This window comes from Salvelinus alpinus, chromosome 11 (genome assembly GCF_045679555.1).
Source record: "Salvelinus alpinus chromosome 11, SLU_Salpinus.1, whole genome shotgun sequence".
Lineage (NCBI taxonomy): Eukaryota > Metazoa > Chordata > Actinopteri > Salmoniformes > Salmonidae > Salvelinus > Salvelinus alpinus.
Window position 1 is genome coordinate 8752291 of NC_092096.1, and position 13137 is coordinate 8765427.

Genomic DNA, 13137 nt, shown 5'->3' on the forward strand with positions numbered 1-13137 from the left:
GCAGAGAAGAATGGGAGAAATTCCCCAAATACAGGTGTGCCAAGCTTGTAGCGTCATACCCAAGAAGACTCTAGGCTGTAATCGCTGCCAAAGGTGCTTCAACAAAGTACTGAGTAAAGGGTCTGAATAGTTATGTAAATGTGATATTTCCGTTTTCTTTTTTATATAAATTAGAAACAATTTCGAAAAACATTTTCACTCATTATGGAGTATTGTGTGTAGATCGATGAGAAGAAAAAAAACAATTTAATCAATTTTAGAATCAGGCTGTAACGTAACAAAATGTGGAAAAGGTCAAGGGGTCTGAAAACTTTCCGAAGGCAATGTATGTACACTTACATTGACACATAGGTGTACACTGAATATACATGACTACACAAAAATAAACAAATTGCAATGCACTTATTTTAACTCATATCTATAGTATTTATTCATAATATTTATATTGTAGACTCGCAAAAAACATGTTTTTAATTTTTATATGACTTAAAAGCAATATACTCAAAAATAGCTAATTTTGTATTGCCCTCATACAGTTGAAGTCAGAAGTTAACATGCACTTATGTTGGAGTCATTAAAACTCGTTTTTCAACCGCTCCACAAATTTCTTGTTAACAAACTATAGTTTTGGCAAGTCGGTTAGGACATCTACTTTGTGCATGACACAAGTAATTTTTCCAACAATAGTTTACAGACAGATTATTTCACTGATAATTCACTGTATCACAATTCCAGTTGGTCAGAAGTTTACATACACTAAGATGTCTGTGCCTTTAAACAGCTTGGAAAATTCCAGAAAATGATGTCATGGCTTTAGAAGCTTCTGACAGGCAAATTGACCTAATTTGAGTCAATTGGAGGTGTACCTGTAGATGTATTTCAAGGCCTAACTTCAAACTCAGTGCCTATTTGCTTGACATCATGGGAAAATCAAAAGAAATCAGCCAAGACCTCAGAAAAAAAATTGTAAACCTCCACAAGTCTGGTTCATCCTCTAGAGCAATTTCCAAACGCCTGAAGGTACCTGTCGTGGCTGAATCAGAATGAGTTGGGTATTATTGATAAGATGTTTTATTTTCATCATATGCTTCTGAGATACTTGTCATTAGAATGGTGCCCTTTGGACTATTTGGTTGGCAGTTGCATTTTCCCTTCTGAGCTAGGACTTAGTCACTTGGGTCCCAGAGAGGGGAGAGGTCAGGCTTGTCTTCATATGTCAATGTATCTGTTAAACCATGTGGTGCTATGTAGAATATCAGTGGGGGGAAGGAGTAAGGCAGTGTTTGGAACCATTGTATGTCCCCTCTGAGGTTGCCCTTATCTTGATCTGGTATATGACCTAAGAGGCTCACTGTCTTCAGTGAGTTTGTCCAGGTTTGGGAGTATCTAGGATTGACAGTTGATATATGCCATTGGATGAGGAAATGTTTTGGTAGACAGTGAAGTACCAAGCATGAGATTGAAACCTTGTCTTGGGAGATCAAACTGAACAATGATTTATAGCTGATGCTGTCTAGCTATGGGATACTCCTCTTTCAAGTAAGACGTTCTTTGTAAGTTGAGAGGGGTGTACCTTGGCTATAAATGAAACTAAGAATTGTTTTGTAAGCACTCTCAGAGAATTCATTGATAGACACTGAATTGATCTGAGAGTCAAAAAAGGGCTTTGGTGAAGGTTATATATTATTAAAGATGGAATATATAATTTAACTCTTGACTTGTGTGTGGTTGTCTCTCTCTCTCTCTCTTTATTGAGTAATACAGGAAATTACCACGACATACCCCACTCATCTATACAAACAATAGTACGCAAGTATAAACACAATGGGACCATGCAGCCGTCATACAACTCAGGAAGGAGACGCGTTCTGTCTCCTGGAGATGAACGTACTTTGGTGCGAAAAGTGCAAATCAATCCCAGAACAACAGCAAAGGACCTTGTGAAGATGCTGGAGGAAACAGGTACAAAAGTATCTATATCCACAGTAAAATTAGTACAATATCGACATAGCCTGAAAGGCCACTCAGCAAGGAAGAAGCCACGGCTCCAAAACAGTCATAAAAAAGCCAGACTATGGTTTGCAACAGCACATCGTACAAAAGATCGTACTTTTTTGGAGAAATGTCCTCTGGTCTGATGAATCAAAATTAGAACTGTTTGGCCATAATGACCATCGTTATTTTTGGAGGAAAAAGAGGACCGCTTACAAGCCGAAGAACACCATCCCAACCGTGAAGCGCGGGGGTGGCAACATCATGTTGTGGGGGTGCTTTGCTGCAGGAGGGACTGGTGCACTTCACAAAATAGATGGCATCATGAGGAAAGAAAATTAGGTGGATATATTGAAGCAACATCTCAAGACATCAGTCAGGAAGTTAAGGCTGGGTCGCAAACGTGTCTTCGAAATGGACAATGACCCCAAGAATACTTCCAAAGTTGTGGCAAAATGGCTTAAGGACAACAAAGTCAAGGTATTGGAGTGGCCATCACAAAGCCCTGACCTCAATCCCATAGAAAATTTGTGGGCAGAACTGAAAAAGCGTGTGCGAGCAAGGAGGCCTACAAACCTGACTCTGTTTCACCATCTCTGTCAGAAGGAATGCAAAATTCACCCAACTTATTCTGGGAAGCTTGTGGAAGGCTACCCGAAATGTTTGACCCAAGTTAAACAATTTATAGGCAATGCTACCAAGTACTAATTGAGTGAATGTAAACTTCTGACCCACTGGGAATGTGATGAAAGAAATAAAAGCTGAAATAAATCACTCTCTACTATTATACTGATATTTTACATTCTTAAAATAAAGTGTGGATCCTAACTGATCTAAGAAAGGACATTTTTACAAGAATTAAATGTCAGGAATTGTGAATAACTGAGTTTAAATGTATTTGGCTAAGGTGTAGGTAAACTTCCGACTTCAACTGTACATACTATTTGTATGGCTTCCTGCTAGAGAGTAGAGAGTACTCATGGTGGAATCATTTAGAGCTACAGAGCCTTCAGAAAGTATTCTATTCATACCTGTTGACAAATTCCACATTTTGTTGTGTTACAGCCTGAATTCAAAATGGATTCATTTGATGTTTTTTTCTCAACCATCTACACACAATACCCCATAATGACAAAGTGAAAACATGTTTTTAGACATTTTTACAAATGTATTGAAAATGAAATACAGAAATCTCATGTATATGAGTATTCACACCCCTGAGTAAATACTTTGCAGAAGCACCTTTGGTGGATATTACAGCTTTGAGTCGTCTTGGATATGCCTGTATCAGCTTTACACATCTGGATTTGGGAATTGTCTCCCATTCTTTCTTGCAGATTTTCTCAAGCTCTGTTAAGTGAACAGCAAATCTTCAAGTCTTTCCACCAATTTTCAATGGGATTCAAGTCTGGGCTGTGGCAGGGCCACTCAATGACTTTAACATTCTTGTTCTGAAGTCATTCTAGCGTTGCTTACAGCGTTGGCTGTATGCTTGGGGTCATTGTCCTACTAGAACGTAAATCTTCGCCCCAGTTTAAGGTCATTTGCACTCTGAAGCAGGTTCTCATCAGGCCAAAGAGTAAAATATTTGTCTCAGACAACAGAATCTTTTGCCTTATGATCTCAGAGTCTTTCGTGTGCCTTTTGGCAAACTCCCAGCCTGCTGTCACGCGCCTTTTTCTCAGGAGTGGCTTCCATCTGGCCACTCTCCCATAAAGCCCAGATTGGTGAAGTGCTGTAGAGACTGTTGTCCTTCTGGCAGGTTCTCCCATCTCAGCCAAGGAACTCTGTATTTCTGTCAGAGTGGTCATTGGGTTCTTGGTCACCTCCCTGACCAAGGTCCTTCTTTCCCCGGTTGATCAGTTTGTTTTACTTCCATATGTTTTCCATTTCCTAATGATGGAGACCGCTGTGCTCTTGGAAACGTTCAACATTCTAGAAATGATTTTTATACCCTTCCCCAGATATATGCCTCATTACAATTCTATCTTGGAGATCTACGGACAGTTCCTTGGACTTCATGGTTTAGTTTCTGCTCTGACATGCACTGTGAACTGTGGGACCTTATAGACGTGTGTTTCTTTCTTAATCAAGTCCAAACAATTGAATTGGCCACAGGTGGACTCCAATCAAGTTGTAGTGATCTCAAGGATAATCAAAGGATATTGGATGCACCTGAGCTCAATTTGGAGTGTAATAGCAAAGGGGTGTGAATACTTATGTAAATGAGATATTTCTGTATTTTATTTTCAATATATTTGTAAATTTTTTTGAAAAACATGTCTTCACTTTGTCATTATGGGGTACTGTGTTTAGATGGGTGAGAAAAAACATACCATTTTATCCATTTTGAATTCAGGCTGTAATACAACAACATGTGGAATAAGTCAAGGGGTATGAATACTTTCTGACAGCTCTGTATGTTTCCAGCTTTCATAATATGTGCTTTCATAATATATGCCATTTAGCAGAAGATTTTATCCACAAAATATACATTTCTCTAATTTAATAAATAATTATCTGTTACTTTTATTATGAAAATTGAAAACAAAAAAATTGAAAACAAAACATAAATTGATCAAACCAATACTTCATGGTTGATTACAAATGAATGTGTTATAAACATTATACTTACCATGCGATCATTAGGCTCAGTCATCTTCATCTTCTTCCTCTTTTGATCTGGCGATGAATCACTCTGGAAGAGAAAAATAACAGAAGTTTGAAGGTTCTAAAGAAAATACAATATGGACTTTCAGAATATGAAATACCATGTTGATCATGATAATATGGATACACATACACTACATGACCAAAAGGATCTGGACAACCCTTCTACATACACACCACAATATGTGGATACCCCTTCAAATTAGTGGATTCAGCTATTTCAGCCACACCTGTTACTGACAGGTGTATAATATTGAGCAAACAGCCATTCAAACGCCATGGACAAACATTGACAGTAGAATGGCCCATACTGAAAAGCTCAGTGACTTTCAACGTGGCACCGTCATAGGATGCCACCTTTCCAACAAGTCAGTTTGTCAACATTTCTGACCTGCTAGAGCTTCCCCGGTCAACTGTAAGTACTGTTATTGTGAAATGGAAATATCTAGGAGCAACAACGGCTCAGCTGCGAAGTGGTAGGCCACACAAGCGCACAGAACGGAACACATAAAAGCACGTAAAAATTGTGTCCTTGGTTGCAACACTCACAACCGAGTTCCAAACTGCCTCTGCAAGCAACATCAGCTCAAGAACTGTTCGTCGGGAGCTTCATGAAATGGGTTTCTATGGCCGAACAGCCACACACAAGCCTAAGATCACCATGTGCAATGCCAAGCATTGGCTGGAGGGGTGTAAAGCTCGCCGCCATTGGACTCTGGAGCAGTGGAAAGGCGTTCTTTGGAGTGATGAATCATGCTTCACCATCTGGCAGTCCGACAGACAAATCTGGGTTTGGCAGATGCTAGGAGAACGCTACCTGCCCGAATGCATAGTGCCAACTGTAAAGTTTGATGGAGGAAGAATTGTCACACCCTGATCTGTTTCACCTGTCTTTGTGATTGTCTCCACCCCCCTCTAGGTGTTGCCCATCTTCCCCATTATCCCCTGTGGATTTATACCTGTGTTCTCTGTTTGTCTGTTGCCAGTTCCTTTAGTTTGTCAAACCTACCAGCGTTTGTTTCCCTGCTCCTGTCTGTTTTCCTGCTCCTGTATTCTAGTCCCTCCCGGTTTTGACCGTTCTGCCTTCCCTGACCCTTAGACTGCCTGCCCTGACCCTTAGACTGCCTGCCCTGACCCTGACTGCCGTTTTGTACCTCCCCCCTTCTGGATTACTGACCCTGAGACTACCCGCCGTTCTAAACCCTTTACACCCTCTCTGGATTACTGACCCTGAGCCTGACTGCCGTTTTGTACCCCCCCCCCCCCCCCCCCGTTCTGGATTACTGACCCTGAGACTACCCGCCATTCTGGACCCTTTACACCCTCTCTGGATTATTGACCCCTGCCTGCCTTGACCTGTTGTTTGCCTGCCCCTGTTGTTGTAATAAAGTCTTGTTACTTCTACATCGTCTGCATCTGGGTCTTACCTAAACGTGATAAGAATAATGGTCTGGGGCTGTTTGTCATGGTTCGGGCTAGTGAAGATAAATCTTAACGCTATAGCATACAATGACATTCTAGACAATTCTGTGCTTCCAACTTTTGTGGCAACAGTTTAGGGAAGGCCCTTTCCTGTTTCAGCATGACTATGCCTCCGTGCACAAAGCTTGGTAAATACAGAAATTGTTTGTTGAGGTCGGTGTGGAAGAACTTGACTGGCTTGCACAGAGCCCTGACCTCAACCCCATCGAACACCTTTGGGATGAATTGGAACGCTGACTGCGAGCCAGGCCTAACCGCCCAACATCACTAATGCTCTTGTGGCTGAATGGAAGCAAGTCCCCCCTGCAGCAATGTTCCAACATCTAGTGGAAAGCCTTCCCAGAAGAGTGGAGGCTGTTATAGCAGAAATGTTCCAACATCTTTGGGAAAGCCTTCCCAGAAGAGTGGAGGCTGTTATAGCAGCAATGTTCCAACATCTTTTGGAAAGCCTTCCCAGAAGAGTGGAGGCTGTTATAGCAGCAAAGGGGGGACCAACTCCATATTAATGCCAATGATTTTGGAATGAGATGTTCGATGAGCAGTGTCCACATACTTTTGGTCATGTTTGGGGTGGCAGGTAGCCTAGTGCTAGTTGTCATTCATATCAGGCATCCTGAACAACAACTTTAATTTGATCAAAAATAGTAAATATGATGCTTTTATTATGTGACCCATCAAAAGGCATGCATAGATTGCAACTAAAACAAAAAAATACTTATTTTTCACAAATACATGTATTAACTTACATTGCTGTCAAGAGGCTCAGATTTCACCATGGCTGCCATTGGACCTGTGAAATCATTATTCAAAAAAATATTATTTGATAATTTATGGTTGACAATAACAGGTAGGTTGCAGGGTTTTTAATAAAGAGCAAAATACTGCAAGATACACCAGTACCTTTCTTCTGTCTTTGGCTTGTAAAAAAGACACAACAAGCCTACTGTATTGATAGCTCCAATGGCGCTCAATGAGTTAAGTTGACTCCAACTAGTTGCAAAGTAAGTTGTGATTGTATAGTATCCTACAGCTTGTAGGTTTATTTATTCTCCAATTAGAAGTGACTGGCAGACACAAGTGAAAACAATTCATTCAAAAAAGGAATTGATTGATTAACAGAGGTCTGTGATGGCTATCTTAGTGGGACTAGCATCAACACAATGCCAAAGACTTGAGACTTTACTTTCATCAAACTTCATTGTTCTAATTCTGATTCTGGTGTTTCTTCACTGAAGTCAATCTCAACCTTTGTTGTTAGCAACTACAGCTTTCATTGGTAACTCTCTAGGATAATGTGTAGATGCTCAACAAAAGAAACACTGCTGTTGTGTTCCCCTGATGTACAGACCACTGATGTTCTGCTGTTGTGTTCCCCTGATGTACAGATCACTGATGTACTACTGTTGTGTTCCCCTGATGTACAGACCACTGATGTTCTGCTGTTGTGTTCCACTGATGTTCTGCTGTTGTGTTCCACTGATGTTCTGCTGTTGTGTTCCCCTGATGTACAGGCCACTGATGTACTGCTGTTGTGTTCCACTGATGTTCTGCTGTTGTGTTCCCCTGATGTACAGACCACTGATGTTCTACTGTTGTGTTCCCCTGATGTACAGACCACTGATGTTCTACTGTTGTGTTCCCCTGATGTACAGACCACTGATGTACTGCTGTTGTGGTTTATGATGATGATACTGTCTTGGTGTTTGAAGAAGAGGAAGCCCAGTGATTGGTTAAGAGACGTCTTTTCAACCTAAAAGGTGTATTTTCAACGTCTTGTGCTCGTACCGAGGACTCCTTTGACTTTGTGCTCTCGTTTCAGCGGTTAGGATGGTGGATCAGGCTGGCAACAAACTAGGAGTGGTTCAATGAATTGAACATCATTTAATGGACTCAACAGAACAAAGTTTACGGCGTGAACAAAAAGAAACACAATCACATATCAATTATAACATGGGTTCTCACTATAAGAGTAGACTAGTTATGATAGATCAAATGTGATTTGGAGGGGGACCACATTTTAGATACGGATACTCTTCCCCTTTGTTTCAGAACATTTTGTGAAATATAATTTCCACCCTGTACATGTATCAACTCATTGTAATTGTATTAATATAATGACCTGATGTAAAGACATGAACAATAACAAGACCAACCGTCATTGTAATTCTAGCATTCACAATTGGCCCAGCGTCATCCGGGTTAGGCCCAGCGTCATCCGGGTTAGGCCCAGCGTCATCCGGGTTAGGCCCAGCGTCATCCGGGTTAGGCCCAGCGCCATCCGGGTTAGGCCCAGCGTCATCTGGGTTAGGCCCAGCGCCATCCGTGTTACCGTCATCCGGGTTAGGCCCAGCGCCATCCGGGTTAGGCCCAGCGCCATCCGGGTTACCGTCATCCGGGTTAGGCCCAGCGTCATCCGGGTTAGGCCCAGCGCCATCCGGGTTACCGTCATCCGGGTTAGGCCCAGCGTCATCCGGGTTAGGCCCAGCGCCATCCGGGTTACCGTCATCCGGGTTAGGCCCAGCGCCATCCGGGTTAGGCCCACCGTCATCCGGGTTAGGCCCAGCGTCATCCGAGTTAGGCCCAGCGTCATTCGGGTTAGGACCAGCGTCATCCGAGTTAGGCCCAGCGCCATCCGGGTTAGGCACAACGTCATCCGGGTTAGGCCCAGCGTCATCCGGGTTAGGCCCAGCGTCATCCGGGTTAGGCCCAGCGTCATCCGGATTAGGCCCAGCGTCATCCGGGTTAGGCCCAGCGTCATCCGGGTTAGGCCCAGCGTCATCCGGGTTAAGCCGTCATTGTAATTAAGAATTTGTTCTTAACTGACTAGCCTAGTTTAATTTTTAATTTTTTTATGTTTGCCTTGATGACTGCTTTGCATTATTCTACAATGTAGAAAATAGTCAAAATAAAGAAAACCCCTTGAATGAGCAGGTGTTCTAAAACATTTGACCGGTGGTGTGTATAGTGTACTGTATAAACGCACCGCCCCCCCCCCCCCCCCCATGCAGTGAGCGTAACATACCTGCCCCACCCTCAACTTCTGGAAAGGTCATATCTAAACCAGATGGTAGTAAATTAATAAAGCAACTGTCTTGTTGGTCAAGCTATAGAAGGTAATGGAGAGAGATATAATTATAATAACAATTAGAAAATCACCTTGTTTTACATTTTACAATTTAGTTGAGTAGACAGTCATATGTGAAAATGCCAAATGATTACTCAAATGTGACCCAAACGGTCTCTTATGAGGACATGATTGATAAACTTGTGTTATTACCACCCTACTAGTCCGTACAACAGGTGTGTTCGAAAGACAAGTAGTCAATTATTGAAAAGTTTTGGATTGATTAACTTGTGTTATTACCTCCATACTATTGTGTAACAACACAGGGTGTGTTCGTAAATTCAATCTGGAGTGCCAGAGTGCGCGCTGGGCGTTTGTAAATTCAATCTGGAGTGCCAGAGTGCGCGCTGGCAGTTGGTAAATTCAGAGCATTGTCAGATTATCCGGTCATATATTCAGAGTGTTGTCAGATTGCCCGTTCATAAATTCAGAGTGTTGTCAGATTATCCAGTCATATATTCAGAGTGTTGTCAGATTGCCCGTTCATAAATTCAGAGCGTTTCGCTCACACTGGACGTTCTGGTCGAGGAGTAGCGTTGATCTGAGCGTTCTGCCCTCACAACGGTAGTCAAGCACCCAAGCTAACTGGCTAACTGGCTAACGATGGCTAGCTTGCTAGCTACTTCCAGACACAAATGAGAGAACACCTCACTCTGATCATTTTACTTAACCTAGCAGAGCTGGTAAAGCTGTTTTCATGTTATCCAGAGCGTTGGTGACGGTAAGTATGCTGTTGGCAACAATAACTACGCTTTTTCTGCCGACGTTTACCGACACCGGCCATATTCAACGGGTGTTGAGCGTTCTTATTAAATTCAACAGTTATTCTGCTCTCTGACACACTCGGATGAGAGTGCTCTGAAATCGGAGTAGCTAGCCAGAGTGAATTTACGAACGCACCGTTAATGTGACATTCAGGGCTCTATTTTAACAAACCTAATGCAATGGTAAATCTCAGCGCTGGCGGTAGCGTTATAGGTGCGGGAGTGTGTCCTTAATATTTGTTTATATTTTCACAACCTGAAAGAGCTGGGTTTTCACTAAAGTGCTGGGTTTTGCATTAAATAGGCGCAATATTTGTAATGATGCATTTGGCGATATTCAATTAATTCGTACATAAGGTAAACATAAGGATTCACTGTAGAAGTTGATACATGTAGGCTCGTCATATATAGGCCATGCCCAGCACTTCGTTCAATTCATCAAATCAGTTGTTTTCTTGCTCAAACCGTGAGCAACAAAACACCTGTCAAACTCAGACATTTCTCTCAAAAGGATGCCGATTCGCACGGGACTAGTATTATCAGAGGACTTTGCAGCTGGTGGTGTAAAGTACCGAAGTATAAATAATTTTAAGTACTACTCGTTTTTTGGGGGTATCTGTACTTTACTATTTATATTTTTGACAACTTTTACAATTACTTCACTACATTCCTAAAGAAAACGTGGTACTTTTTACTCCTTACACTTTCCCTGACACGTAAAAGTACTCGTTACATTTTGAATGCTTAGCAGGACAGGAAAATGGTCCCATTCACATTCTTATCAAGAGAACATCCCTGGTCATCCCTACTGCCTCTGATCTGGTGGACTCACTAAACACAAATGCTTTGTTTGTAAATGATGTCTGAGTGTTTAACTGTGCCCCTGGCTATCCCTAAATAATAATAATAAAAATCGTTGCTTAATATAATAAATGTTTAATGATTTATACTTTTACTTGTGATATTTAAGTTCATTTAAAACCAAATACTTTTAGACTTTTACTCAAGTAGTATTTTACTGGGTGACTTTCACTTTCACTTGAGTAATTTTCTATCAAGGTATCTTTACTTTTACTCAAGTATGAAAATTGGGTATTTTTTCCACCACTGCTCTCCTGCCATGTACAACTGTATGACATGGCAGATTCGGACGGGACAAAAATTACAGATGTGCTGTTTTGTGCTGGAGCACAGCATTACATTACCCGACCTCTCCCAGTAAAACTAATCTGGTCTGAATAGAGCTACTGACTCTTCTGTCTCACCATTCACTCCACCCTGACTACATCGCACCAAACGACGAGTATCACACACCGGGAATCTTCCCCCTCAACTGGTTCTCCTTCACATTTACAGCTCCCCCGGTAATCACTCCTTTAAATGGCGCCCTGTTCCTAAGAGCAAATCAAATAACCGATCTTGTCCCGAGTTGCGTGATATTGAGCGCCAGCTCCCTCCAAGGCGGAAGAAGTACACATCACAAACCCACTACAGATTACCTTCACGGACTCAACTAATTTTACACCCACACTGAAACTACAAAAGAACCCGCCAAAAAACAAATGGACCCGCCAAAAAGGCCAGGATCTACTCTCCAAAAATGTCCCTCCTACTGGACCAGATTCTTCTTTAACATGTCCGTTTATGTGAGGCTCAGGTTCCCGAGGTCTTCACTACACCTTCCACTTCACTTAACTCGTCCTCACTCACTTCCATTTCACTTCCAGCCCTCGACATTGTGTTTCTACTTGATACCAGTCCCCCCCCCACTTTCACAACAACTAGCCTACAGTCCGGAAAACTAAGCCTTGTTCTACTCGGTTATATTAACCGGTACACACTTCACAACTCGTATACAGACCCGTCTACATTTAGCTAACCTCGTCCAATTACTATTATGTGACATTATGTGTTTATACATAGTACCAACCTGTAAAACAGGAGACACGATGCGGCAGGATAACGTTTGCGTCTGTCCCGTTAGGCTTCTCTCAGAAGAATGAGGAAGTTCCAGCAGTTCGTTCATAGAAGTGACCAGATGTGAAGACAAAACGTACCATTTGCCTCCTACTACTGGCAACAATAGGTATAAATGCATTACAATAGGAAACCACTGGGAGGACTCAAGTTATACCCAGAATGAATCAGAAATTAAAATATTCCTCTTAAATAATTAAATAAAAGAAAAACACAAATGTGACCATAGATTTTACCTCTGTCACAAATGCAATTGATGTCTTCCCTTTGATTCATTGTTCTGTACAGTGTCGACTACTCTTCACTGATAAACTGTGTTCTGTACAGTGTAGACTACTCTTCACTGATAAACTGTGTTCTGTACAGTGTAGGCTACTCTTCACTGATAAACTGTGTTCTGTACAGTGTAGGCTACTCTTCACTGATAAACTGTGTTCTGTACAGTGTAGACTACTCTTCACTGATAAACTGTGTTCTGTACAGTGTAGACTACTCTTCACTGATAAACTGTGTTCTGTACAGTGTAGACTACTCTTCACTGATAAACTGTGTTCTGTACAGTGTAGGCTACTCTTCACTGATAAACTGTGTTCTGTACAGTGTAGGCTACTCTTCACTGATAAACTGTGTTCTGTACAGTGTAGGCTACTCTTCACTGATAAACTGTGTTCTGTACAGTGTAGACTACTCTTCACTGATAAACGGTGTTATGTACAGTGTAGGCTACTCTTCACTGATAAACTGTGTTCTGTACAGTGTAGACTACTCTTCACTGATAAACTGTATTCTGTACAGTGTAGGCTACTCTTCACTGATAAACTGTGTTCTGTACAGTATAGGCTACTCTTCACTGATAAACTGTGTTATGTACAGTGTAGGCTACTCTTCACTGATAAACTGTGTTCTGTACAGTGTAGGCTACTCTTCACTGATAAACTGTGTTCTGTACAGTGTAGACTACTCTTCACTGATAAACTGTGTTCTGTACAGTGTAGACTACTCTTCACTGATAAACTGTGTTCTGTACAGTGTAGACTACTCTTCACTGATAAACTGTGTTCTGTACAGTGTAGACTACTCTTCACTGATAAACTGTGTTCTGTACAGTGTAGGCTACTCTTCACTGAT

The 13137-nt window shown here is 41.7% G+C and overlaps 2 protein-coding genes and 1 long non-coding RNA gene across 5 annotated transcripts in view; 1 reads left to right on the forward strand and 2 right to left on the reverse strand.

The window, feature by feature from the left end:
- LOC139533541 (serine protease FAM111A-like) overlaps positions 1 to 12096 on the reverse strand; it is a 37448-nt gene extending 25352 nt beyond the window's left edge. Inside the window, exons 1-3 of one of the 2 annotated variants that reach the window (XM_071331668.1) lie at positions 11963 to 12096; positions 6891 to 6934; positions 4628 to 4690 (exon numbers count right to left, since the gene is read on the reverse strand). In XM_071331668.1, the coding sequence (XP_071187769.1) occupies positions 4628 to 4690; positions 6891 to 6929 (102 nt within the window). In that variant the 5' untranslated portion in view covers positions 6930 to 6934; positions 11963 to 12096. The remainder of the gene's footprint in view (positions 1 to 4627; positions 4691 to 6890; positions 6935 to 11962) is intronic. The other variant, XM_071331667.1, reaches the window with a different exon arrangement.
- The window catches only part of LOC139533549 (beta-2-microglobulin-like), a 296734-nt gene that overhangs the window by 247937 nt on the left and 35660 nt on the right, over positions 1 to 13137 (forward strand). The window lies entirely within an intron of this gene.
- LOC139533552 (uncharacterized) overlaps positions 1 to 13137 on the reverse strand; it is a 277349-nt gene that overhangs the window by 224488 nt on the left and 39724 nt on the right. The window lies entirely within an intron of this gene.